A 26,264-nucleotide genomic window follows, 5' to 3' on the forward strand; every position below is an offset into this window, starting at 1 on the left:
GAGAGGGAGGGGGGGGGGGGGAGTGCCGGGGAGAGGGAGGGGGGGGGGGGGAGTGCCGGGGAGAGGGAGGGGGGGGGTGGAGTGCCGGGGAGAGGGAGGGGGGTGGAGTGCCGGGGAGAGTGGGGGGGGGGGGGGAGTGCCGGGGAGAGGGGGGGGGGGAGTGCCGGGGAGAGGGGGGGGGGGAGTGCCGGGGAGAGGGGGGGGTGGGAGTGCCGGGGAGAGGGAGGGGGGGGGGAGTACCGGGGAGAGGGAGGGGGGTGAGTGCCGGGGATGAGTGCCGGGGAGAGGGAGGGGAGTGCCGGGGAGAGGGAGGGGGGGGGGGAGTGCCGGGGAGAGGGAGGGGGGGGGGGGAGTGCCGGGGAGAGGGAGGGGGGGGGGGAGTGCCGGGGAGAGGGAGGGGGGGGGAGTGCCGGGGAGAGGGAGGGGGGGGAGTGCCGGGGAGAGGGGGGGGGGGGAGAGTGCCGGGAAGAGGGGGGGGGGGGGAGTGCCGGGGAGGGGGACGGGAGGATGAGTGCCGGGGAGGGGGGGGGGGGGTGAGTGCCGGGAAGAGGGAAGTGGGGGGTGAGTGCCGGGGAGGGGGACGGGAGGATGAGTGCCGGGGAGGGGGACTGGGGGTGGGGGGGGGGGGGGTGAGTGCCGGGGAGGGGGGGGGTGGATGAGTGCCGGGGAGGGGGGGGGGGTGGCTGCGTGCCGGGGAGGGGGCCCGGGGGGGGGGGGGGGGGGGGAGAGGAGGGTGGTGCGTGCCGTGGAGGGGGACGGGAGTATGAGTGCCGTGGAGGGGGACGGGAGTATGAGTGCCGGGGAGGGGGACGGGAGGATGAGTGCCGGGAGGGGGGGGTGCGAGGGCAAGGGAGTATATCCGCCTGGCCAGGTGCCATTCTCCAACAGTCGCGCCACCTGGCTGGGGGGAGGGGGGGGGTACGGGCAATGATGACATGTCGTCGTTTCCACCACCCCCCCTCCCGCAGGCCATCATGTTTTCTGATCAGCCAGCGATGTTGGCTGCCGTGGCGGCAGCCGCTATTCTCCATGTTGCCCTGGATGAGGAGAGTGCCAGAGAGGCGGCGCAGGCTGCCGCAGAGGTGCAGGCGGCAGCCGCCCAGGCTGGAGGGACACCCGCCCTACAGGATGAGGAGGAAGAGGAGCAGGGGGAGTACGTATTTGAGGAGGAACACGAGGAGGGGGAGGAGGACGTCGCGGCGCCACGGCAACAGAGGCACCCGAGTGCGCCCTGTGTGTACCGGCCCCAGCTGTCATACCAGGAACTCATGGACCGGGAATGCAGGAGGAAACTTCAGATGAGCCGGAAAACCGTTGCACACATCTGCCACCTGCTGGCACACCTGGCACCGCGTGGCACTGGGGGGATGGGACAATCCTCTCCCCGTGGCCGTCAAGGTTACGGTGGCCCTGAACCTTTATGCCACGGGGTAATTCCAGACGCCAGGTGGGGACCTGTCCGGCATCTCGCAGACATCGGTGCACCGGTGCATCCGGGCATATGCCATTGCGCACCGCTACATCTGCTTCCCTGTGGATCGGGCCAGCCAGGATGCCCGGGCCGTGGGCTTCTCTGCCGTGGCCGGGTTTCCCATGGTCCAGGACGCGATCGATGGGATGCACGTCGCCGTGCGGCCACCTGCAGATAACAGGGCCGTGTTCACCAATAGGAAGGGGACCTATTCCATGAACATCCAGGTGGTCTGCGATCACCGCATGATTATCCTGCACGTCTGCGCCCGGTACCTGGGAAGTGTACATGACTGATACGTGTTGTCACGGTCTTACATCCCCAGCATGTACGAGGGACGCCACCCCCGGAGAGGGCTGGTTGCTGGGCGACAGGGGTTACCCGTTGCGGTCGCGGCTGATGATGCCTATACGGAGGCCACAGAATGGCGCGGAGAACCGCTACAATGATGCCCATGTAGCGACCAGGGGTGTGATAGAGAGGTGCTTTGGCGTGCTCAAAATGCATTTCAGGTGCCTGGACCTCTCTGGGGGCGCCCTCCAGTACCCGCCAGATTAGGCCGGCCGCATCGTTGTGATCTGCTGCTTCCTGCACAACATAGCCCAGCAGAGGGGCGATGTGCCGCAGGCAGAGGAGGGGGAAGGGGAGGAGCAGCAAGACGAGGCGCCGACCTCCCCAGATGAGGGGGATGGGGGCAATGGTCAGGGCAGACGGGCTGGACATGGCCGGGAGGTATCCCACCGTTACCGGCTGGGCCAGCAGGCACGGGACAGGCTGATAGACGCCCGCTTCACTGACTCGGGGGCGTGGGAATCGGCGAGTATGGCCACATACCGCACACCATGGCAACACCCGAACACCCTCACGCCCCCCCACCCATCCACCCACCCAGCACCCTCACCCCCCCCCCCCCCCCCCAACCCCACCCAACCGACCCACATGCACACCACCCCTCCATTGCAGATCCACCTGCGGCACAACGGGCCGGGCTCACACAGTCGCCGGTGGAAGCGTGTCTATTGCAGGCCATGGAGGATGATGACAACCCGCCCTGCGATGAGCTCCTGGCTCCACAACGTTGGACGATGTCTGACCCATGGCCACAGTACCACCATCCACCCGGACCATCCCTGCATGCGGCTGTGACACTGCAGCACACGGTTCCGTCCTCTGTCCAGGGGGATGTTGATGGCGGCCCAGGGGGAACGGGGCAGACTCACCTGGGGCTGAGGTAAGACCACCCCTCACACACACACTGGCGCTCAACGTACATGACACCCCCCGCACGCTTCAGACAGAGCACAAAGGCAGCTTCCGTAGGTGTAAAATTGATTTCAATAACAAAAACAATGCATACACGTGCCCTAGCCCCTAAAACTCATTTGTGCCCTGCACCCGTGCCAACTTACTCAGTGTCTAATTGTTTGGCCTTACGGGCCCTTTGACTACGCCTAGGTTGTTCCCCAGATGGTACAGCAGAACTGCAGGTGGACTCCTGTGATTCCTGCCCTCTGACTCGGGATCCCTTTGGCGGCCGTTTCCTGGGGCGTCCTGGCCTAGATGGGCCAGGCTGCGGCCCGGGCGACTGGGATGGCGAGCTGCCAGCCTGTTCTGCCTGTTGTCCACCCGATGCACCTGGGACGGAAGGGGGGGGGGGGGGGAGTCCGAGGTGTCGAGGTGTTCCAGGACCTCCCCTACAGGGGGACCCGGGACGGGCCCCAGCACCTCCTCCTCCCTCGGGGTGCCTGATGGCCCCCGGGCCTCTACATGGGTCGGGGTGCGAACGGACTGGCCATCCGACGCCCCTCGGCCCATGCTGGTATCGACAAGGTCTGCAGGTTTGCAGCCATGGAGCTCAGGGAGTTGCCCCAGCCCTGTCTGTGACTGTGCAATGCCGGCTAGCACATGGGCAATGGCGCCGATGCCCTCAGCGATGGCCAACTGAGACTGCGCCATTGCCTGCAGAGACTGGGCCATGGCCTGCTGAGACTGGGCCATGGCCTGCTGAGACTGGGCCATGGCCTGCAGAGACTGGGCTATGGCCTGCTGAGACTGGGCTATGGTGTTGAGCGCCTCTGCCATCGGCCGCTGGGTCTGGCTCATGGCTTCCTGTGAGAGGGCAGCCATGTCCTGGGCCACAGACGTCGCCTGCACGGAAAGCCCCAGGCCTCGCAAACCGCTCCCCATGTCTGACACCGTCGCACCCATTACCTCCACCGCGGACGCCACCCGTGCGGTGTCGGCCTGGGTGGCACGCATGCCCGGCACCACTCCCAGCTCCTGGACGCGGGTGGACTCCTCTCTCTAAATGTTGGAAAGACCAAGGGACTGATCATCGACTTCAGGAAGAATAGCGCGACACACGCACTCCCGTCTGCATCAATGGCTCCGAAGTAGAGATGGTCGATAGCTTTAGGTTCCTGGGGGCCACCATCACCAACAGTCTGTCCTGGTCCACTCACGTTGATGCAACAGTCAAGAAAGCCCAACAACGTCCCTACTTCCTACAGAAGCTAAAGATATTCGGCATGTCTGCATCGACTCTCACAAACTTATACAGATGTGCCATAGAGAGCATCCTATCCGGCTGCATCACAGCCTGGTATGGCAACTGCTCAGCCCAAGATCGCAAGAAACTGCAGTGTGGTGAACTCAGCTCAACGCATCACATAAACTTGCCGTCATCCCATTGATTCTGTATACACTCCCACTGCCTCAGAAAGGCAGACAGCATTGTCAGAGACCCCTCACATCCAGGCTTTGCCCTCTTCCAGACCCTTCCATCAGGCAGAAGATACGGAAGTCTGAAAACCCGCACATCCAGACATAGGAACAGCTTCCCCACAGCTGCCAGACTCCTCAACGAACCTCCCTAGGACTGATCTGTTCCCTGTAAGAACACTGGGCGAAATTCTCCCGAAACGGCGCGATGTCCGCCGACTGGCGCCCAAAACGGCGCCAATCAGACGGGCATCGCGCCGCCCCAAAGGTGCAGAATGCTCCACTTCTTTGGGGGCCGAGCCCCAACATTGAGGGGCTAGGCCGACGCCGGAGGAATTTCCGCCCTGCCAGCTGGCGGAAACGGCCTTTGTTGCCTCGCCAGCTGGCGCGGAAATTACATCCCCGGGCGGCGCATGCGCGGGAGCGTCAGCGGCCGCTGACAGTTTCCCACGCATGCGCAGTGGAGGGAGTCTCTTCCGCCTCCGCCATGGTGGAGACCGTGGCAGAGGCGGAAGGGAAAGAGTGCCCCCACGGCACAGGCCCGCCCGCGGATCGGTGGGCCCTGATCGCGGGCCAGGCCACCGTGGGGTCACTCCCCGGGGCCAGATCGCCCCGCACCCCCCCCCCCCCAGGACCCACCCGCGCCGCCTTGTCCCGCCGTTCAAAATGTGGTTTAATCCACGCCGGCGGGACAAGCAATTTATCGGCGGGACTTCGGCCCATTCGGGCCGGAGAATCCAGCGGGGGGGGGGGGGCCTGCCAACCGGCGCGACCCGATTCCCGCCCCCGCCGAATATCCGGTACCGGAGACTTCGGCAACCGGCGGGGGCGGGATTCACGGCAGCCCCCGGCGATTCTCCAACCCGGCGAGGGGTCGGAGAATGACGCCCAAGATTCACGATGCCCTCTGCTGCTCTTGTTTGGTCCTTGTTTTGCTCTGTAACCAATCACTATTTGTTGATGTACCATTGTTAATGTACTCTGTTGATTATTCTTTTGTCTACTATGTACGTACTATGTACGTTCCCTTGGCCGCAGGAAAATACTTTTCACTGCATTTCGGTACATGTGACAATAAATATCAATAAAAATAAAAAATAGCAAAAAATAATCAGCAGTGGGCAGAGGTCATGCCAGGCAGTCTATCACCAGGAACACCCTGGCTGGTAGCGCGTGGCTGGTTGGGGGAGAGGAGAGGGTGGTGGTGGGGGGAGTTGTCCCTTCTTGTCAGACACTCAGTTCCTGCTTTAAGCACCCATTTGTGTGAATGGAGGGACCTGGAATAAGAACCCTTCTACTCTTTAAATTGATCCCACTCCACCCCTCTCGCTCGGGTCTACTCTCTTGCTCTTGCGAACCCACACCGCTATTCTTTTTCTGGGGCACCAGTGACGTTCCATGGTTTGGGCCGCACTGCAGTTGTGGCAAGGGTCACTGCTCTCGGTGGTGATGCCAGTATTGAAGAACGGCAGCTCTTAGGTGCAGAACATCTGCCCTACAACAGGATTTCCAGGAGCAACATTCCCCTGACAGGATCCAGAGGACCCAACGGAGAGCAATCAAGCCAAATGGGAATAAATCCCATCATGCTTCCCAAAAATGGCCATGGCAGGGCTAGCCCTGATTTTCCAGTTGGTGGGTGACCCCCGGCCACTCTTCCACAACCATTAAATTCTGCGCATTGTATCTTACATGAAGAAAAATACAGTTTAAGGCCGAACATGGTGACATTCCTCTTCAATGTGGCTGAGAATGATCAGTTTGAATGCACAATAAAGCAAACGTTAGCAGAGGTTTGAGATTTCAGGAGGGTAATCTTAACATAACTCACCAGATAGCAACTGACAGTCAGAATAGCTTCCCTCTTGACATGCCACCTAACTGACCAGAATCAGTTCAGGGCTCCAGGAAAGGGCCAATGCTGGAGTTGCCGTGGCTTTCTGCCACCACCTGCAGTCAATTCCAACATGCAGTTCAGATTTCAAAGTGAGGAGAGTATTATACCTCACATTTAAGTCCTGTACTGGGTGATGATCCTGGAGAGGTCTTGCTGATGTAACTAGGTCATGATTTCTGGATTTAAATTTGGCTTGTGCTTGTTTGGAGCGGGGACCTTGGTTGAATTGACGATGTGTTGAAGCAAGAATTGTGCAACTAGTGGACTCAGCCTGATCCAGCTCCTCCCTCACAGGATCCACGCTGGGTGAGGAAAGATAAAATTGATTCCTATGTGTCTGACTCTGCATAACCTTGCAAGAGGTTTAACAAATCACTCATGAGTACAAACTTCACCTGCTTATTGAAAGCAATCAGTAAATTCCACAACAATTTCATGGACATGAACCAGAAATAATTGATTAAAGTCAACCCACCTCCCATATACACTGACAGTGGTTAGTTCAATAAGGAAATAATCTGCTTATTGAAAGCATGATTCTGTGTCCATTAGGTAATTAACAGCCTGGCAATGTTGCCCCGATTTCTTGAAAGGATGAATGCCTGTCTGCATGAGTTGCCAGCCAATCAGGGGGCTGTCAGCTGTTCAGTCCCAGGAGTACCACTGGGAGTGGTGGCCAAATGTTGGGATTGCATCCGATTCAGAACAACCTCTTGGTTGCTGCTCTGGAACCCAGGCGGGTAGATTAAGGGGCACCAGAGTATGTCAGGCACACCTTGGCAAGGTGGGTGAAAGTGTTTCCGTAGGTGTTCCTTGCAGCAAGGAGGCTCCTCCATGGGCCAGAGGACACCACACTGAAGGACCCTCCACCACCACCACATCCCTTGCCCCAGCCCAGAGCGAGGCCACCAGTTTTTAGGTGACAGGGGATTCTCCCCCCTGCAGACTGGAATGCCAGTAGACCTTAAATGGCACTTAACTGATGGCTTAAAGGCCTCAATTGGCCTCTGGGTGGGAAAGCCACCCAGCTGCTGGGACAATTGCACAACATCGGGAAGGTTAAGAGCATTTCACCCCCTGTCTTCCCTCTATAGTCCCATCCCCTCTTGCTACCCACTCCTGTGGGCCACTTTAAATCCTTTCCACAGTGTGAAAACTAATGTTACACAGACACCAGATAGGATTCCATTCCTAAAATGACATTAGAGAACCATCAGCTTTCAGAGTTAGATTTTCTGATAGAGTTAACATGATTGAATGCAATTCCACAATTTATCATTGTCAGATTTGAACTCATAGCTTCAGGGTTTTTACTTCAGTGCCATAACCACTGTACCAAATCAAATGTTCTTTGAGAGAAAGAGTGAGGGGGCTACTGGATAAGAAACCACAAGAATGGTAAGAATGATTTGGAGATAACTGCTGATCTCTGATGAAGTATCTACACCTCACTCATTACATCTTTACTAAGATTGGAAACAGGCCATAACCCACATCCTGGGCGTCATTCTCCGACCCCCCAACGGGTCGGAGAATGGCCGTTGGCCGCCGTGAATCCCGCCCCTGCCGGTTGCCGAAGTCTCCGAAGGGAGAAAAGTCGGCGGGGCGTTAATGGCGCCGCTGACGTCGGAGAATGGCACGGGTCTGCGCAAGGCAGCCGATTTTCGGCCTGCCGATATTCTCCCTTCCGGATGGGCCGAAGTCCCATCGACGTGATGACCGTTCATGTCAACGTAAATCAAACCTCCTTTTCATCGGCGTGAACCTGTGCTCCAGGTTCACGCCGACCAGCGTGGAGGTGAGTGACGGCCTGGTGGGTTGGCCGCTGGGCAGGCGATGGCGTAGCCGCAGTCTGAATGTGTGGGGAGAGGTGTGTCTCGGGTTGTGTGTGTGTGCGGCGGGGGGGGGGGGTGGGGGGGGGGGTGGTGGTTAGAGTGGGCTGGGCTCCGGGGGAGTGCCGGGAGGGGGGTCCGTGCTGGGGAGGAGGATGGGGGGTCCGTACCGAGGAGGAGGTTGGGGTCCGTGCCGGGGAGGGGGGGTGGGGGGGGGTCCGTGCCGGGGAGCGGGATTGGGGGGGGTCCGTGCCGGGGAGGGGGTGGGGGGTCCGTGCCGGGGAGGAGGTTGGGGTCCGTGCCGGGGAGGGGAATGGGGGGTCCGTGCCGGGGAGGAGGTTGGGGTCCGTGCCGGGGAGGAGGATGGGGGGGCCCGTTCCGGGGAGGAGGATGGGAGGTTGGGGTCCGTGCCGGGGAGGAGGATGGGGGGTCCGTGCCGGGGAGGAGGATGGGAGGTTGGGGTCCGTGCCAGGGAGTGGGATGGGGGGGGGTGTCCATGCCGGGGAGGGTGATGGGGGGTCCGTGCCGGGGAGGAGGTTGGGGTCCGTGCCGGGGAGGGTGATGGGGGGTCCGTGCCGGGTAGGAGGTTGGGGTCCGTGCCGGGGAGGAGGATGGGAGGTTGGGGTCCGTGCCGGGGAGGAGGATGGGGGGTTCCGTGCCGGGCAGGAGGATGGGAGGTTGGGGTCCGTGCCGGGGAGGGGGATGGGGATGGGGGGGTCCGTGCCGGGGAGGGGGATGGGGGGTCCTAGCTGGGGAGGGGGATGGGGGGGGGGGTGCGTGCCGGGGAGGAGGTTGGAGTCCGTGCCGGGGATGAGGATGGGGGGTCCGTGCCGGGGAGGAGGTTGGGGTCCGTGCCGGGGAGGGGGAAGGGGGGGTCCGTGCCGGGGAGGAGGATGGGAGGTTGGGGTCCGTGCCGGGGAGGGGGTGGGGGGGGGTCCGTGCCGGGGAGGGGGATGGGGGGTCCGTGCCGGGGAGGAGGTTTGGGTCCGTGCCGGGGGGGGGGGGGGGGGGGTCCGTGCCGGTGAGGGGGATGGGGTGTCTGTGCCGGGGAGGAGGTTGGGGTCCATGCCGGGGAGGAGGTTGGGGTCTGTGCCGGGGAGGGGGATGGGGGGTCCGTGCCGGGGAGGGGGATGGGGGGGGGGGGGGGTCGTGCCGGGGAGGGGGATGGGAGGTTGGGGTCCGCGCCGGGAGGAGGATGGGGGGGTCCGTGCCGGGGAGGAGGATGGGAGGTTGGGGTCTGTGCCGGGGAGGGGGATGGGTGGGGCGTCCGTGCCGGGGGGGGGGTCTGTGCCGGGGAGGGGGATGGGTGGTCCGTGCCTGGGAGAGGGATGGAGGGTGGTCCGTGCCGGGGAGGAGGTTGGGGTCCGTGCTGGGGAGGAGGATGGGGGGTCCGTGCCGGGGAAGGGGATGGGGGGTCCGTGCCGGGGAGGGGGTTGGGGGGGCCGTGCCGGGGAGGGGGATGGGGGGGGCGTCCGTGCCGGGGAGGGGGATGGGAGGTTGGGGTCCGTGCCGGGGAGGTGGATCGGTGGGTCCGTGCCCGGGAGGAGGATGGGAGGTTGGGGTCCGTGCCAGGGAGTGGGATGGGGGGGGGGGGTGTCCATGCCGGGGAGGGTGATGGGGGGTCCGTGCCGGGGAGGAGGTTGGGGTCCGTGCCGGGGAGGGTGATGGGGGGTCCGTGCCGGGTAGGAGGTTGGGGTCCGTGCCGGGGAGGAGGATGGGAGGTTGGGGTCCGTGCCGGGGAGGAGGATGGGGGGTTCCGTGCCGGGCAGGAGGATGGGAGGTTGGGGTCCGTGCCGGGGAGGGGGATGGGGATGGGGGGTCCGTGCCGGGGAGGGGGATGGGGGGTCCGTGCCGGGGAGGGGGATGGGGGGTCCTAGCTGGGGAGGGGGATGGGGGGGGGGGTGCGTGCCGGGGAGGAGGTTGGAGTCCGTGCCGGGGATGAGGATGGGGGGTCCGTGCCGGGGAGGAGGTTGGGGTCCGTGCCGGGGAGGGGGAAGGGGGGGTCCGTGCCGGGGAGGAGGATGGGAGGTTGGGGTCCGTGCCGGGGAGGGGGTGGGGGGGGTCCGTGCCGGGGAGGGGGATGGGGGGTCCGTGCCGGGGAGGAGGTTGGGGTCCGTGCCGGGGGGGGGGGGGGGTCCGTGCCGGGGAGGGGGATGGGGTGTCTGTGCCGGGGAGGAGGTTGGGGTCCATGCCGGGGAGGAGGTTGGGGTCTGTGCCGGGGAGGGGGATGGGGGGTCCGTGCCGGGGAGGGGGATGGGGGGGGGGGGGTCCGTGCCGGGGAGGGGGATGGGAGGTTGGGGTCCGCGCCGGGGAGGAGGATGGGGGGGTCCGTGCCGGGGAGGAGGATGGGAGGTTGGGGTCTGTGCCGGGGAGGGGGATGGGTGGGGCGTCCGTGCCGGGGGGGGGGTCTGTGCCGGGGAGGGGGATGGGTGGTCCGTGCCTGGGAGGGGGATGGAGGGTGGTCCGTGCCGGGGAGGAGGTTGGGGTCCGTGCTGGGGAGGAGGATGGGGGGTCCGTGCCGGGGAAGGGGATGGGGGGTCCGTGCCGGGGAGGGGGATGGGGGGTCCGTGCCGGGGAGGGGGATGGGGGGGGCGTCCGTGCCGGGGAGGGGGATGGGAGGTTGGGGTCCGTGCCGGGGAGGTGGATCGGTGGGTCCGTGCCCGGGAGGAGGATGGGAGGTTGTGTTCCGTGCCGGGAAGGGGGATGGGGGGTGGGGTCCATGCCGAGGAGGGGGATGGGGGGTCCGTGCTGGGAGGGGGATGGGGGGGTCCGTGCCGGGAAGGGGGATGGGGGGGTGGCCGTTCCGGGGAGGAGGTTGGGGTCCGTGCCGGGGAGGAGGATGGGGGGTCCGTGCCGGGGAGGGGGATGGGGGGTCCGTGCCGGGGAGGAGGTTGGGGTCCGTGCTGGGGAGGCGGATGGGGAGTCCGTGCCGGGGAGGAGGATGGGAGGCTGGGGTCCGTGCCGTGGAGGGGGATGGGGGGGTCCGTGCCGGGGAGGGGGATGCGGGGTCTGTGCCGGGGAGGAGGTTGGGGTCCGTGCCGGGGAGAGGGACGGGGGGGGGGGGGGGTCCGTGCCGGGGAGGGGATGGGGTCCGTGCCGGGGAGGGGGATGGGGGGTCCGTGCCATGGAGGGGGATGGGGGGTCCGTGCTGCGGAAGGGGATGCGGGGGGATCCGTGCCGGGGAGGAGGTTGTGGTCCGTGCCGGGGAAAGAGATGGGGGGGGGTTCGTGCCGGGGAGGGGGATGGGGGGTCTGTGCCGGGGAGGAGGTTGGGGTCCGTGCCGGGGAGGAGGATGGGGGGCAAGTGAGTTGGTCCACCTGGCCAGGTGCCAGCCTCCAACAGTTGGACCCATGCGGTCCATGCCACCTGGCTGGGGGGAAGGAGGGGATATGGGCAATGATGACATGTCATCGTCCCCCCCCCCCCCCCTAACAGGCAGTCATGTTTTCCGATCATCCAGCGATGTTGGCCGCCGTGGCGGCAGCCGCTAATGTCCATGTTGCCCTGGATGAGGAGCAGGCTGCCGCAGAGGGACAGGCGGCAGCCGCCCAGGCTGGAGGGACACCTGACCGACAGGACGAGGAGGGGGAGGAGGACGTCGCGGCCCCACGGCAACGGAGGCACCCGAGGGCGCCCCGTGTGTACCGGCCCCGGCAGTCATACCAGGACCTCACGGACCGGGATGCAGGAGGAGTCTCCGGATGAGCCGGGAAACCGTGGCACACATCTGCCACCTGCTGGCACACCCGTCACCGCGTGGCACTGGCGGGGGACACCCTCTCCCCGTGTCCGTCAAGGTTACGGTGGCCCTGAACGTTTATGCAACGGGGTCATTCCAGGCACCGAGTGGGGACCTGTCCGGCATACCGCAGACATCGGTGCATCGGTGCATCCGGGCAGTGACAGATGCCCTTTATGCCATGGCGCATCGCTACATCCGCTTCCCTGTGGACCGGGCCAGCCAAGATGCCCGGGCCGTGGGCTTCTATGCCGTGGCCGGGTTCCCCATGGTCCAGGGCGCGATCGATGGGATGCACGTCGCCGTGCGGCCACCTGCAGATAACAGGGCCGTGTTCACCAATAGGAAGGGGACCTATTCGATGAACATACAGGTGTTCTGCGACCACTGCATGATGATCCTGCACGTCTGCGCCCGTTACCCAGGCAGTGTACACGATTCATACGTGTTGTAGCGGTCATCCATCCCCGGCATGTACGAGGGACGCCATCCCCGGCTGAGGGGCTGGTTGATGGGCGACAGTGGCTACCCATTGCGATCGTGGCTGATGACGCCTGTACGGAGGCCATGCAATGAGGCGGAGAACCGCTACAATGATGCCCATGTAGCGACAAGGGGAGTGATCGAGAGGTGCTTTGGCGTGCTGAAGATGCGTTTCAGGTGCCTGGACCTCTCTGGGGGCGCCCTCCAGTATCGGTCAGATAGGGTCGGCCGCATCATTGTGGTGTGCTGCGTCCTGCACAACATAGCCTAACAGAGGGGCGATGTGCCGCAGGCAGAGGAGGGCGGAGTGGAGGAGCAGCAGGAAGAGGCGCAGTCCTCCCCAGATGAGGGGGATGGGGGCAATGGTCAGGGCAGACGGGCTAGACACAGGCGGGTGGCTGTCCACCATTACCGGCTGGCCCAGCGGCTGGCCCACCGTGCCAACTTACTCAGTGTCTAATTGTTTGGCCTTACGGGCTCTTTGACTACGTCTACGTGGTTCCCCAGACGGTACAGCAGAACTGGAGGTGGACTCCTGTGATTCCTGCCCTCTGACACTGGATCCCTTTGGCGGCCGTTTTCTGGGGCGTCCTGGCCTAGATGGGCCACGCTGCGGCCTGGGCGACTGGGATGGCGAGCTGCCAGCCTGCCCTGCCCGTTGCCCACCCGATGCACCTGGGACGGGAGGGGGGGAGTCCGAGGTGTCGCGGTGTTCCGGGACCTCCCCTACAGGGGGACCCGGGACGGACCACAGCACCTCCTCCTCCCTCGGGGTGCCCGATGGCCCCCAGGCCTCTACATAGGTGGGGGATGCGAACGGACTGGCCATCCAACGCCCCCCCGACATCTGGCGCTGCCAGTCCTGGAGGCCCGTGCTGGTATCGACAGGGGTCTGCAGGTTTGCAGCCATGGTGCTCAGGGGATTGGCAAACCCTGTCTGTGACTGTGCGACGCCAGCTCGCACATGGCCAATGGCGCCGATGCCCTCAGCGATGGCCTGCAGAGACTGGGCCATGGCCTGCTGAGACTGGGCCATGGCCTGCAGAGACTGGGCTCTGGACTGCTGAGACTGGGCCATGGCGTTGAGCGCCTCTGCCATCTGGCGCTGGCACTGGCTCATGGCCTCCTGTGAGAGGGCAGCCATGTCCTGGGCCACAGACGCCGCCTGCACGGAAAGCCCCAGGCCTCGCAAACCGTTCCCCGTGTCTGACACCGTCGCACCCATTGCCTCCACTGCGGACGCCACCCGTGCGGTGTCGGCCTGGGTGGCATGCATGACCGGCACCACTTCCAGCTCCTGGACGCGGGTGGACTCCTCCACCTGCGACTGCAGCCGCCGCAAGCCGGCCGTCACCCTCTTCGCTCGTCTCCGGGTCCGTGGTTGCATCGGATCTATGTGTGGGTGTGGTAACTCCAGGAACCCGGGATCCATCTGGGCGGCAGATGTTCGCTTGGGCTGGGCTGCCCTCCGACCGCCCGGCCCCTCTGCTGCTCCTACCTCCACCTGCTGTACCGGGACGGCTGTGTTGTGCGCACCAGTGAGTGTACCAGGCGCCTCATCACTAAAGTGCCCAACCGAGGTGAGTGTTTCTGCGATGGTGGAGGGTGTTGGTGACAGCAGTGGCGTTGTGTCGTGCTCTTCGTCCCACTCTGAGTCCATGGCACTTTGGGGTGGGGGTTCTTCTCCACCCATCCACTCTGAGTCACTGCCCGGTATTTCGTCTTCCTCGGTAGTTCTGTCCCGGGTAGGGGTGTCCTGGGCAGTACTGTCCTGGGCAGTGCTGTCCCGGGTAGGGGTGTCCTGGGTAGTGGTGTCCTGGGTAGTGGTGTCCTGGGTAGTGGTGTCCTGGCTTGGATGTGACGGGGGCCTGTGGCTGCCCCCCTCGTCGCTGGGTGGCACACGCCTGCCTCGTCGCTCCCGCACGTGACGGGGGGTGTCATCTCCCTGTTGCTCCAGGTCTCTCCGTCTCCCGTAGTGTGCGAGGGGCATCCTGCGGGCGTCGCATGCCGGAGGGTCCGGGTCTCTCCGTCTCCCGTGGAGTGCGAGGGGCATCCTGCGGGCGTCGCATGCCAGAGGGTCTGGGTCTCTCCGTCTCCCGTGGAGTGCGAGGGGCATCCTGCGGGCGTCGCATGCCAGAGGGTCTGGGTCTCTCCGTCTCCCGTGGAGTGCGAGGGGCATCCTGCGGGTGTCGCATGCTGGAGGGTCCGGGTCTCTCCGTCTCCCGTGGCCTCCAAGGGGCATCCTGCGGGCGTCGCATGCCAGAGGGTCCGGTCTCTCCGTCTCCCGTGGCCTCCAAGGGGCATCCTGCGGGCGGTCTGCATCTGCGGGGATGGGTGCCTTGACGTTTGCTCCTGAGATACACAATGAAGCATGCATGGTTAGACACGCAGGCAGTGATCAGGTGATATGGGGGAGGGGGGATATGGGGGAGGGGGGGGATATGGGGACGGGCTGTCGGTGGCTCACTTGCTAGTACGCCCCCGACCTCTGCATCAGCAACCTCCCGGTCGTCAGGGTCCGCCAGCCAGTTCAGGGCCCTTTCCTCGTGTACGGTCAGTGGCCTCTCATCAGCGGGGCCTCCTCCAGTCCTCACATGCTCCCTATTGTTGTGTGCGCGCTTCTCCTGTGGCGGGGGGGGGGGGGGGGGGTGGTGGGGGTGGCGGCAGGGGTAAAAGGCAACAGTGTTAGGCAGGTATATGAATGCACGCCATCGGTTGCGCGTGCATTGCAGAGGTTAAGGTTAGGGCTGGATTCACTTGGGGATATGGGGGATATGGGGGAGGGGGGATATGGGGAGGGGGCTATGGGGGAGGGGGGATATGGGGAGGGGGGATATGGGGTATATGGGGGAGGGGGGACTGCAGCCGCCGCAAGCCGGCCGTCACCCTCTTCGCTCGTCTCCGGGTCCGTGGTTGCATCGGATCTATGTGTGGGTGTGGTAACTCCAGGAACCCGGGATCCATCTGGGCGGCAGATGTTCGCTTGGGCTGGGCTGCCCTCCGACCGCCCGGCCCCTCTGCTGCTCCTACCTCCACCTGCTGTACCGGGACGGCTGTGTTGTGCGCACCAGTGAGTGTACCAGGCGCCTCATCACTAAAGTGCCCAACCGAGGTGAGTGTTTCTGCGATGGTGGAGGGTGTTGGTGACAGCAGTGGTGTTTTGTCGTGCTCTTCGTCCCACTCTGAGTCCATGGCACTTTGGGGTGGGGGTTCTTCTCCACCCATCCACTCTGAGTCACTGCCCGGTATTTCGTCTTCCTCGGTAGTTCTGTCCCGGGTAGGGGTGTCCTGGGCAGTACTGTCCTGGGCAGTGCTGTCCCGGGTAGGGGTGTCCTGGGTAGTGGTGTCCTGGGTAGTGGTGTCCTGGGTAGTGGTGTCCTGGCTTGGATGTGACGGGGGGCCTGTGGCTGCCCCCCTCGTCGCTGGGTGGCACACGCCTGCCTCGTCGCTCCCGCACGTGACGGGGGTGTCATCTCCCTGTTGCTCCAGGTCTCTCCGTCTCCCGTAGTGTGCGAGGGGCATCCTGCGGGCGTCGCATGCCGGAGGGTCCGGGTCTCTCCGTCTCCCGTGGAGTGCGAGGGGCATCCTGCGGGCGTCGCATGCCAGAGGGTCTGGGTCTCTCCGTCTCCCGTGGAGTGCGAGGGGCATCCTGCGGGCGTCGCATGCCAGAGGGTCTGGGTCTCTCCGTCTCCCGTGGAGTGCGAGGGGCATCCTGCGGGTGTCGCATGCTGGAGGGTCCGGGTCTCTCCGTCTCCCGTGGCCTCCAAGGGGCATCCTGCGGGCGTCGCATGCCAGAGGGTCCGGGTCTCTCCGTCTCCCGTGGCCTCCAAGGGGGCATCCTGCGGGCGGTCTGCATCTGCGGGGATGGGTGCCTTGACGTTTGCTCCTGAGATACACAATGAAGCATGCATGGTTAGACACGCAGGCAGTGATCAGGTGATATGGGGGAGGGGGGGATATGGGGGAGGGGGGGATATGGGGACGGGCTGTCGGTGGCTCACTTGCTAGTACGCCCCCGACCTCTGCATCAGCAACCTCCCGGTCGTCAGGTCCGCCAGCCAGTTCCAGGGCCCTTTCCTCGTGTACGGTCAGTGGCCTCTCATCAGCGGGGCTCCTCCAGTCCTCACATGCTCCCTATTCTCCTCCAGTCCTCACATGCTCCCTATTGTTGTGTGCGCGCTTCTCCTGTGGCGGGGGGGGGGGGGGGGGGTGGGTGGGGGTGGCGGCAGGGGTAAAAGGCAACAGTGTTAGGCAGGTATATGAATGCACGCCATCGGTTGCGCGTGCATTGCAGAGGTTAAGGTTAGGGGCTGGATTCACTTGGGGATATGGGGGATATGGGGGAGGGGGGATATGGGGAGGGGGCTATGGGGGAGGGGGGATATGGGGAGGGGGGATATGGGGTATATGGGGAGGGGGGGATATGGGGAGGGGGATATGGGGGAGGGGGATATGGGGAGGGGGGATATGGGGAGGGGGGATATGGGGATATGGGGAGGGGGGATATGGGGAGGGGGGATATGGGGGATATGAGGAGGGGGGATATGGGGGAGGGGGGATATGGGGGAGGGGGGATATGGGGGAGGGGGATATTGGGGGGATATGGGGAGGGGGGGACATGGGGAGGGGGGATATGGGGGAGGGGGATATGGGGGAGGGGGATATGGGGAGGGGGATATGGGGGAGGGGGGATATGGGGAGGGGGGTTATGGGGGGATATGGGGAGGGGGGATATGGGGGAGGGGGGGGATATGGGGATATGGGGGAGGGGGGATATGGGGAGGGGGGATATGGGGGTTATGGGGGTATATGGGGGAGGCGGGATATGGGGGAGGGGGAGATATGGGGAAGAGGGGAATATGGGGGGGGATATGGGGGAGGGGGTTATGGGGGAGGGGGAGATATGGGGAAGGGGGAAATATGGGGGAGGGGGGATATGGGCGAGGGGGGGATATGGGGAGGGGGATATGGGGGAGGGGGGATATGGGGAGGGGGAGGGGGATATGGGGGAGGGGGGATATCGGGGGGTTATGGGGGAGGGGGGGATATGGGGAGGCTCACCCTGCCTGCTCTGACGGGGTCGTTCACCTTCTTGTGGCACTGGGTGCCTGTCCGTGGTGTCAGGGCCGCAGCGGGTGACGACCTCTGCCACTTCCCTCCACAGACGCCGGCTGTGGCGTGGGTCAACTCTGCGGCCGTGCCCGGGATACAGGGCGTCCCTCCTCTGCTCCACTGCGTCCCGGTGCGCCTCCACATCCCGTGACTGGAACCTCGGGGCTGAGCGGCGGCCAGCCATCCAGTCGGGTGTTCTGGTCGGGTGTTCCGGTCGGGTGGGGGGGGGAGCAGCGTGGCCTTATGAGCCGTCACTCCGTGCGGCATGGATGACGCTGCACGGCGTGAACCACGTGCGCAAGCGCGGATCCCGTTCCGTCATTGCTAGCCCATTTCGGCCGGAGACGTTTGACCCATTTTTCCGGCGTGACGCAAGTCGGATTTGCGCCGTTTTTTTCGCCGATCGGCGGACTTTGCGCCGATAATGGAGAATTTCGCCCCCTGTTCCTATCTGACTGTCTCGATGACTGAACATGAGCAGAAGAGATAATAATTGCAACTATTTCGGATGCCTAATGTGCACTAGAGATTTGGCATTGCTGGCAGTGGGGTGTGGGTGGTCAGGAGAATGGGCAGAGGGCTTAGCATTCCGGGTAGAAGGATTATGGGGTTGGCAGAATTAGGGGCTAGTGAGAAAAAGCCACAATTGACAAGGTTTAGTTGAGGGAGCTGGGTTGAGCACTTCTACCACTCAAATAAGTGCAAAATGCAATCAAGAGCATTTACCTTCTGCAGCTAGCTGCTTCTTTATCTACTTAGCTACCAGACTTCCTGATGTTTGAGAAACTCAGCCAGCAACTGTTAAGCTTAAATCAGACTCCTAACTGCATCATGAGAGCCTGAATTTAATATAATGAAGCGGCCCGTGTCTCGACTGCAGCACAGAGAACAGCATGCATCTTGCTGCTGTAAAAATGTGATCAGAATCATATGTAGTGGTGGAAGGACACATTTTGACATTTTAATTTTAAATCGTCCCTTAGGGCCATCATCATGTGGTTAATATCCACACCCTAGTGGCCACTCATTTACATCTTTTATGAAGACCTGATGTAATGGGAATTTATTTAAGGGTTTAAGATTTCCCTCTACGGGTCATTTCGGTCACTGCACATGAGAATAATATTCTGTCGAATATTTCCAACACTGAAAGGGCAAGATTTTATTTAACGTCTTCCTTTTAGCAAACACAGCTGAAATAAACTCATTTGATATAAAGGCTGAGGCAACAGTAAATAAAAAGTTATAATTAAATAACTCTCAATTTCACGTTCCCCTTCTTCAATATCCAAGCTTCATTCCAATGTTCTCCTGGCCACAATCCAACTGCAAATCTCCGTAAACCTCCAGTGTCGCAAGAATGTCAATGACCTACACCATGCAGCAGGGGTGAGTTAACACCAATACCCCCCACTCCCCCTCCAGAGGCCTTTCTACCCCCACATGAGTATCCCCCCGACTCTCCATTCGGCCCCTGACCCTCCCTTCACCCGCCTCTCCCTTCAACCACCCCCAAACCCTTCCCTCACATTGCCCCTCCAACCACTGTGAACCATGCGTGTGGCTAACGATGACCTGTCTGTGTCTCCGCAGGAGAAGTTCTCCCACAATCACTGGGAGAGGGCCCAGGCTGGCGAAGAGGTGCCAGACATAATAATCCTCACCATCTTTGAGGAATGGGCCCTGGAGGTGACTGGGATGGCCCAGGGCAGAGCGGTTGCCAATGTGGAGGTTGGCGCACGCCACAGAGGTGAGGATCCACCGGGCCCACCCGGAGGACCGGTCAAACATAAGTTGTTATTGCCTTACAGACTGACCCATCTCTCCCACTGACCACATGTCCATTCTCCCGCAGGTCGTCCAGCCAGTTTGGCCCCCTCCCAGGAGAACACCTCGGAGGAAAGCTCCAAGAATGCCACAATTGACGTGTCACAGCTGTCATCCCCACCCTCCCACCAGCGCAGATACACGCACCTCGGTAGGAAACATTAGCGGACAGGGTCTGGGACACAATGTGGTGAGCCAGAGTCTGGGTCCCAGCCAGATGCTGAGCCTACGGAACATGTATATCCGGAGCTGATGAAGACATCAGGGGGCAGCCGGGACATTCAGAGGGAGATGTCAGAATCACTCCAGCAGGTCCATAGCTGATTGGAAGAGTCCCAGAGGCTACGGGTGCAGGAGATGGTGCCGGTAATACGTGGCACTGAGGCCAACACTTCTCGGGTGGCGATCGCAGTGTAGAGCCTGTTGTATGACATTGGCGCCATTAGTGGAGGTGTCCAAGGCGTGGCACAGTCGGTGACGGCCATGGCTGAGACCCTCAGCAGAATGTCTGACTCGCTGGGGGATGTGAACCAGGCTGACCTTGATGAAGTTTTGCAGGACATGTCCTGCCGTCAGGTGGGAATGGCCTAGGCACTGTAGAACATGGCCCAATCGCTGAGGAACATCGCCGAGGGTAGCGACACAATGGTGCAGAGGCAATCATGGCTGGCAGAGCCAGATGTTGCATGGTCAATCGGGGTTTGAACCAGCTGCCCCTCCAACCTGAGGTGACCAGGACCTTATAGGACCGAGCGGGAGGAGGGGTTGCTGGGTGCCAAACCGGACCCGTCCCATGGAGTTTAAATGGAGGCCAACAAGTCCCCCGAGTTCCACTTCTCTGATGAAGCCGTGTCTCTACGTTGGCACACGGGGCAGGGCACCACGGCTGTGCATGTGCCGTTGAGAACTGCGCCAGAGCCCCCAGAGGAAGCCCGCCAGGGGCATCAAAGGCCACAGGACGTGGGAAGCAGCTGGCTGCCTCCACCTCAGATGTGCATCCTGGGGAGACACCTAGAAGTAGTGGGAAAACAAGGAAGGCTAAGCACATTGCGGATCACTGAGGGCACCGGGGAAGGGGGAGAGAGGAGGGTAGGTAGAGGATAAGGTGGGGTGGGGGTGAGGGAGTGGTGGAGAGAGTGGGGCAGCACTATTGGGAGAGTGGAACATCGTTGGACATTAAAAACCTTTGACCACAAGCAGTATGACGTCGCTGTCACTTTCTTCCACAATGTGGGCTGACCTCCAAACCCTTGGCTTGTCTCCCCAGGCATATCCCCCTCCTCGGGCACATCGTATGCAGGTGATGGGTGTGAGCGAGCGCTCAACAGATAGGCAAGAGTCAGACTGGCATAGATTGAGGGGCACTGGCACTCAAGCTCTCTGCGGGTTATCATCTCCCCCCCCCCCCCCCCCGTGCCCTCTGCAGTGACCTGCTGACAGTGCCAGCGCAGTCCTAACATCCTGGAGTGATGTGACACATTTGCTGGGAGGGTGGGAAATGGAGGTGGGTAAGGTAGCGATGATGGACCAGGCCATGCCCTATGTGATGCGGGCAAGTATGAGGGCCTCCCTGGCCCTCTTGGCTTGCAGGACCCTCGCCGCTGCCACCAGTCCTGCAGCCTTTGGCTGGTCCTCTGGTTCATCCCCGGGCTCATCGTCCCACCCCTGCTGGTCTGGCGCCTCCTCATTGTCTTCTTCCTCCTCCTCGTTCTCCTCCTCAGCGGTGGGCACATGTTCCTCATCCCCAATCTCCAGCAACGCCCTGCCGCTGTGCCAGGTTGCGGAGGACACGGCAGACCACCACAAAGCGGGTGACCCTCCAAGCGGTGAACTGGAGTGCACCACCGGAGAGTTCGAGGCATTGAAATTGCAACTTGAGGAGTCCAATACACCACTCCATGACAGCCCGGGAGGCCACATGGGTTTGTTTAATCGGGTCTCCAATTTGGTCTCCGGCTTCCGTACTGGCGTCATTAGGCAGGTCCTCAGCAGGTACCCCTTACCCCCCAGGAGCCAGCCACCCATGCTGGAGTCGTGCTCGAAGAGGCCGGGGATGTGTGACTGCCCCAGGATTTAGCTGTCATGCACACTCCCTAGGAAGCATATACACACATGCATGATCTCATGTGGTGGTCACACACGAGCTGAATGTTCAGGGAGTGGAACCCCTTCCTGTTAATGTCGGGCATTCCCAGATGGCCCGGTGAGCGCAAGGCAATATGCGTGCAGTCTGTCAGCCCCTGAACCTGGCACAACCCGGCGATGGTGGAGAATCCTGCTGCCCGGGAATCCTGGTGGGCTTGGTCCATGTCAAAGTTGATATAGTTTTCTCCCCGGCATACAGGGCATTCGTGTCCTGTCGGATGTACCTGTGGACTGTGGCCTGCGAGCAGGTCCCCACTTGAGCCCTGGATGGATCCCGAGGTGTAGAAGTTCAGAGCTGCAGTGACCACCGGGAGCAGGTGTCCTCCTCCTCCACGCGGTGCCAAGTCCGCGAGGACATGGCACAGATGCTGCACCATCTCCTTGTTTAGGCGGAGCCTCCTGCAGCACGCGCTGTCCATCATCTGTTTGAATGACCACGACACCTGTACACCCTGGGCCGTTGTGCGCCCCCCACCCTCTGGGTCCCTCCCTGGCCTGATGGGTGGCCGGGTCCTCAGGGTGTGGGGCGGGGTCTGGCATCTGGGCCGCTGGCCCGAGCATCTGCAGATGGTGCTGCCGCCATCTCCGGCGTCTGGCCTAGCAGCAGCACCACTAGGGCAAGTTCTGCTGGATCCAAAATACCGCCCATATCGTTCAATAGCTGTAAGGAATTGCGAGGGGATGTTGGACTGCCGAACAGTGATGTCTCCCACCCCGGACACTCCATTCCCCCATTGAACTCCCCCTCCTTTATGCACGCATGCCCTGCCCACACACTCTCGGCCGCAGCGGGCCTCACTCAATGAATCCCAGACCCTGTTCCCCAGACACCCACAGATAATGTCCCCTTTGTGTAGCACTCACCCACCCTCTGACTGTCAACAAGTCCCTGAAGCTGTGTTCCATCCCCTGTGTGTTCGGATCTCAACTGCTGCGTGTGTAGTGTTGCCTCCCGCAGTGTTCAGGCACAGTGTCCATGCATCAAGGTGTGATTGGGCTGCTAGGCAATGACTCACACATGCTACATGACCCGCCCACCAACGGGAGTACACTTGGGATGTGTGAAGTGCTTACTTAATCATGATTGCCAAATCCCTATTATCGATAGCCTTCAGTTGCACGGCCAGAGGCCTCAGCAGTTGATGGGGGTTATGGGTGGTTGATGCAACAGATGGGCAGGGACAAGCGTTCCCCCGGAAAGGGTACACACGATCCAGGGGTTGGCATGGTGGAGCCTTGTGCAGTTGTCCCCTCAGCACCTCCCACCCACCTTCTCACGGGGTTCCACCCCTGTGGAGGGTGCATCCCCACCCCGGAGTGTACCCGTCAAGCATTGGGGGGGGGGGCAAGCCCAGCGCCCCAGGGCTCTTTACTTGTGAGAAAAGATGGCTACTCACCTCCTCGGCTCCCCACAACTGCTGATCTGCCAGTTTCATGTTTTGAACAGGGAGTACTAATCGTCGCCAGCGTGACCACTTGCTGTGGAGGCTGCTGAATGACGGGAGGCTGTTGGATATGGGGTGGCTCCCGTTAATTGTATGGGAATAGGGCTCAAGTGGTGATAATGGTTTCTCGCCATGCTATGGAGATCCCGATTTCGCCTATGGGAGCGAGCCGGTTGCATCGCAAACTGAATGGCATCTGGAGCAGTTCTTGTTTTTGGTCTCTCCCACTATTCACCAGCCTTGTTTTGCTCGAGCGAGAGTGCAACAAGGCTGGAGAATCGTGCCCTATGACTGAGCCTCCACAGCCATCTGGAGTAAAGAATTCCAGAGTTCACCAGCCTTTGACTGAAGAAATTTCTCCTCATCCCAGTCCTAAATGGCCTGCCCTTAGTCTGAGATTGTGTTTCCTGGTTCTATACCCGCTAAGCAGGGAAACATCCTGCCTGCATCCACCGTGATGTGCTCTGTAAATGTTTTGGACACTTCAAAGAGGTCACCTCTCATTCTTCTAAATGCTGGAGAGAACAGGTCCAGTCTCCTCAATATTTCCTCGCAATCTTGCTTTCCCAGGGTGAATCTTTCAATGGCCAGTATATCCTTCCTTAGATAAGGAGACTAAAGGTGTGCGCAATACTCCAGGTGTGGTCTCATCAAGGCTCTATAGAACTGGAGCAAGACTTCTTATTCTTGTACTCAAATCATCTTGTAATAAAAGCTAACATACCATTTACCTTCCTTACTGCTTGTTGCAGCTGCATGTTCACTTTCAGTAATTTATGAACAAGAACACCCAGGTCCTTTGGACGTAAACACCATTTAAGAAATACTCTGCATTTACGTTTTTCCTACCAAAGCAAATAAGTTTACATTTGTCCACATTCTTTTCCATTGAATTAGATGCTGGTCTGGCAACACCTCAAATCTAAAATTCTCTTCCTTGTTTTCAAATCCCTCCATGGCCTCACCCCTTTCACCTCTGGAACTCTCCTTCAGCCAGTCCAATCTCCAAGATGCCTGCTCTCCTCCAGCACCGGCCTCTTGCACATCCTTGATTTCCATCATCTCACTATTGGTGGATGTGCCGATACCCTAACCTCTGGAAGTCCCTCTGTAAATATTTCTACCACGCCATCTCTCTTTAAGATACCCATTTAAACCAACTCAGATCAAGATTTAGGTCATCTGTCTTAATATATCTTTATGTAGCTCTGTATCAAATTCAGACATGTGTGATGTTTCATAATTACTGGGAAGTGTCCCCACTGGTCCCTGGCTGCAGATGGCTAGCCTGGCAAACTGTTTGACTGTTGGGCAGGAAAGACAATTAAGGAAAAATAATGTTTGATTCACATTCCTGGAATTTCCAAATTCATTGCTGCCTCCCTGTCTCTCCATAAATATTGTGACCTAGGTATTTTCTTTTAAAGTACTAAAAATTACAGCCCATTATCCATTTTCTACAATTGAATGCTGCATTCATTGCTTCTCTCCATAGTTATATACTTCTAGTCTGAAATGTATTACTACATTGACTACATCAGCAGCTAGTTCCAATCAAAATCTTCAGCTCTCTTGCATGTAGGAGATTGTAGAGCAATCAGTTGTTCTGAGCTGGTGGTGGAAACAGGGTAGAGCAAATCATGTAACATTTGAACAAAATGTTGTTTTAACTGATCTTATTCTTTTTTGCCTCCCCAGGTATAATATTTACAGTACTTGTTATTATGTATGTCATCTGGATCGAAACTGTTATTGATATTCAAGAGTACATTCAGAAACAAAGAATCCAGCTCTGTCCTGATTTTGCACTAAACATTCAGTATGGATGGTCCTTCATAGTTGCACCTATTGGGATATTCTTCTCGTTGTCCTCAGGCTTGCTGTTCCTCCTCGCAGGCCACACCATTCACGTTCATTATGGTTAAAAGAAGGTTTCCTTCAACCAAGTAGAAATCAATGCTTTTAATGTAACAGTTTGATAAATATGCATATTGGAAATGTTAGTTCATCTGTCGAATGTTTGTATTTCCAAACGGTACTTTGGTTATTTTCTCCATATACTGTATAGCTTTTGTGCTGCTTACTATTTGCCTAAAAATGAAATTGTTGTTTGAAGATGAATTAAAAGCAACCACAAACCAAATGTTTAAAATCTTACAGTATTAGGTTTTCACTTGTGACAATTGCCCCACCCTGCATAAAGAGACAGTAGTTTTGCTTAACAATTTATAATGTATTTACTGCTGCCACCCTAAGGAATATCTTTTTTTCTTGATTTCTCATAAGCCAAATGTAATGGAAAAACTGCAATAGTTTAAAGAGTTTAGAAAATTTAGGGGTGAAATTCAGAGTGTTGATACTGTTTTCAATGCCTAATGATATACCAGGAGCAGTTTTGATGTGCACATTGAACCAGTTACCCAGTGGATATGGAGTTTATCAATAATCAATCTTGGTTTGTGATGTTGGTAATTTAATTATGAATCAGCCATGAAAGCACCAATTAAATTCATTGACTGATATCAGATGAAATTATGTGGGCATTTATATACACATTTTGATCACTTAATCTTTTTGTATAGGTGTAACCTACACATGAATCCAAAACGACTGTCCGTGGAATAAACCAATTTAGCAAAAGGACAAAGCAGTGGATTCTTTATTCTGTTGTTGGTAATAGGTAGAATTAATCTGAGGTTTCTATGTGCAGATTTCCACAATTTTAAACTAAGGGAAATTCCTGTGTCAAGGTGAGAAACATCAAAGTACAGATCATACATGCATACAACCTTATCGTCACAGAAAGCATGACACATTTTTGTACATAAATAATTGTTGGATACAATAAATGTGCCACAGGACAAGTTAACTGTTTTCCTTTGTTACATTGGTAGGGAGGGGATGCAGCCATTTGTAGGGAGGGAGGGTCTCTGATCGGAAAAGAGAGCCGGGAAGGAGTCATCACTTCCTCTTTTCTGCCCAAGACCCAAGCAGGTTTACCTATCAGGCTTCCCAGCCTGCGCTGACACCCTGCCACTGGCCAGAATATTGCGACTGGGTGGGAATTGACTGTTGAAGTGGCCATTAATTAGCTACTTAATTGGCTTTTTAAGGACCTCAATTGGTCTGAGGGCAGGTGGCCCAAGGCCTTGCTGGCTGCATGTTAAATTGTGACTAGTTTGGGGGTGAGTTGATAGGGGGCACAAAAGGCTCCCTTGAAATTTTACTGGCACATGCCTGCAGCAGGCCTTGAAATTCTTCTTGGTGTTTATATTTGTAAAAAGTGATTGTGACATTTTCCATGACTGAAGCTTGTCAACTTGTGATGTCAATGGTCAGAATTTTAGGTCTCCCCCTACCACCCAGCAGATTCTGAGGCGAGGGCGAGCAATAAACCTGCATGAAGGGGATTCCCTCAGGGATCTCTCCCACCTCAACCTGGTAGCAATTTTATGGGGTGGGGTGGGTGGGGTGGGTGGGCGGGCATCACAGGGGGGTGGGGCGTGAATCCAGCTTTGCCCCAATTAAAACCTGTGAAGGGCCTTTTCTCGCTCAGCCTCAGTTTTTAGGCTGACGGGCAGAAGACAGGAAG

The 26,264-nt window shown here is 59.6% G+C and overlaps 1 protein-coding gene across 3 annotated transcripts in view; it reads left to right on the plus strand.

Moving 5' to 3' along the window:
* tmem182a (transmembrane protein 182a) overlaps nt 1-25,319 on the plus strand; it is a 151,158-nt gene extending 125,839 nt beyond the window's left edge. For all 3 annotated transcript variants that reach the window (XM_072476640.1, XM_072476641.1, XM_072476639.1), the window contains exon 5: nt 24,371-25,319. In XM_072476640.1, coding sequence (XP_072332741.1) covers nt 24,371-24,597 — 227 coding nt within the window. In that variant the 3' untranslated portion in view covers nt 24,598-25,319. The remainder of the gene's footprint in view (nt 1-24,370) is intronic.
* Nucleotides 25,320-26,264: the final 945 nt, after the last annotated feature.

Source organism: Scyliorhinus torazame, chromosome 15 (genome assembly GCF_047496885.1).
Source record: "Scyliorhinus torazame isolate Kashiwa2021f chromosome 15, sScyTor2.1, whole genome shotgun sequence".
Classification (NCBI taxonomy): domain Eukaryota; kingdom Metazoa; phylum Chordata; class Chondrichthyes; order Carcharhiniformes; family Scyliorhinidae; genus Scyliorhinus; species Scyliorhinus torazame.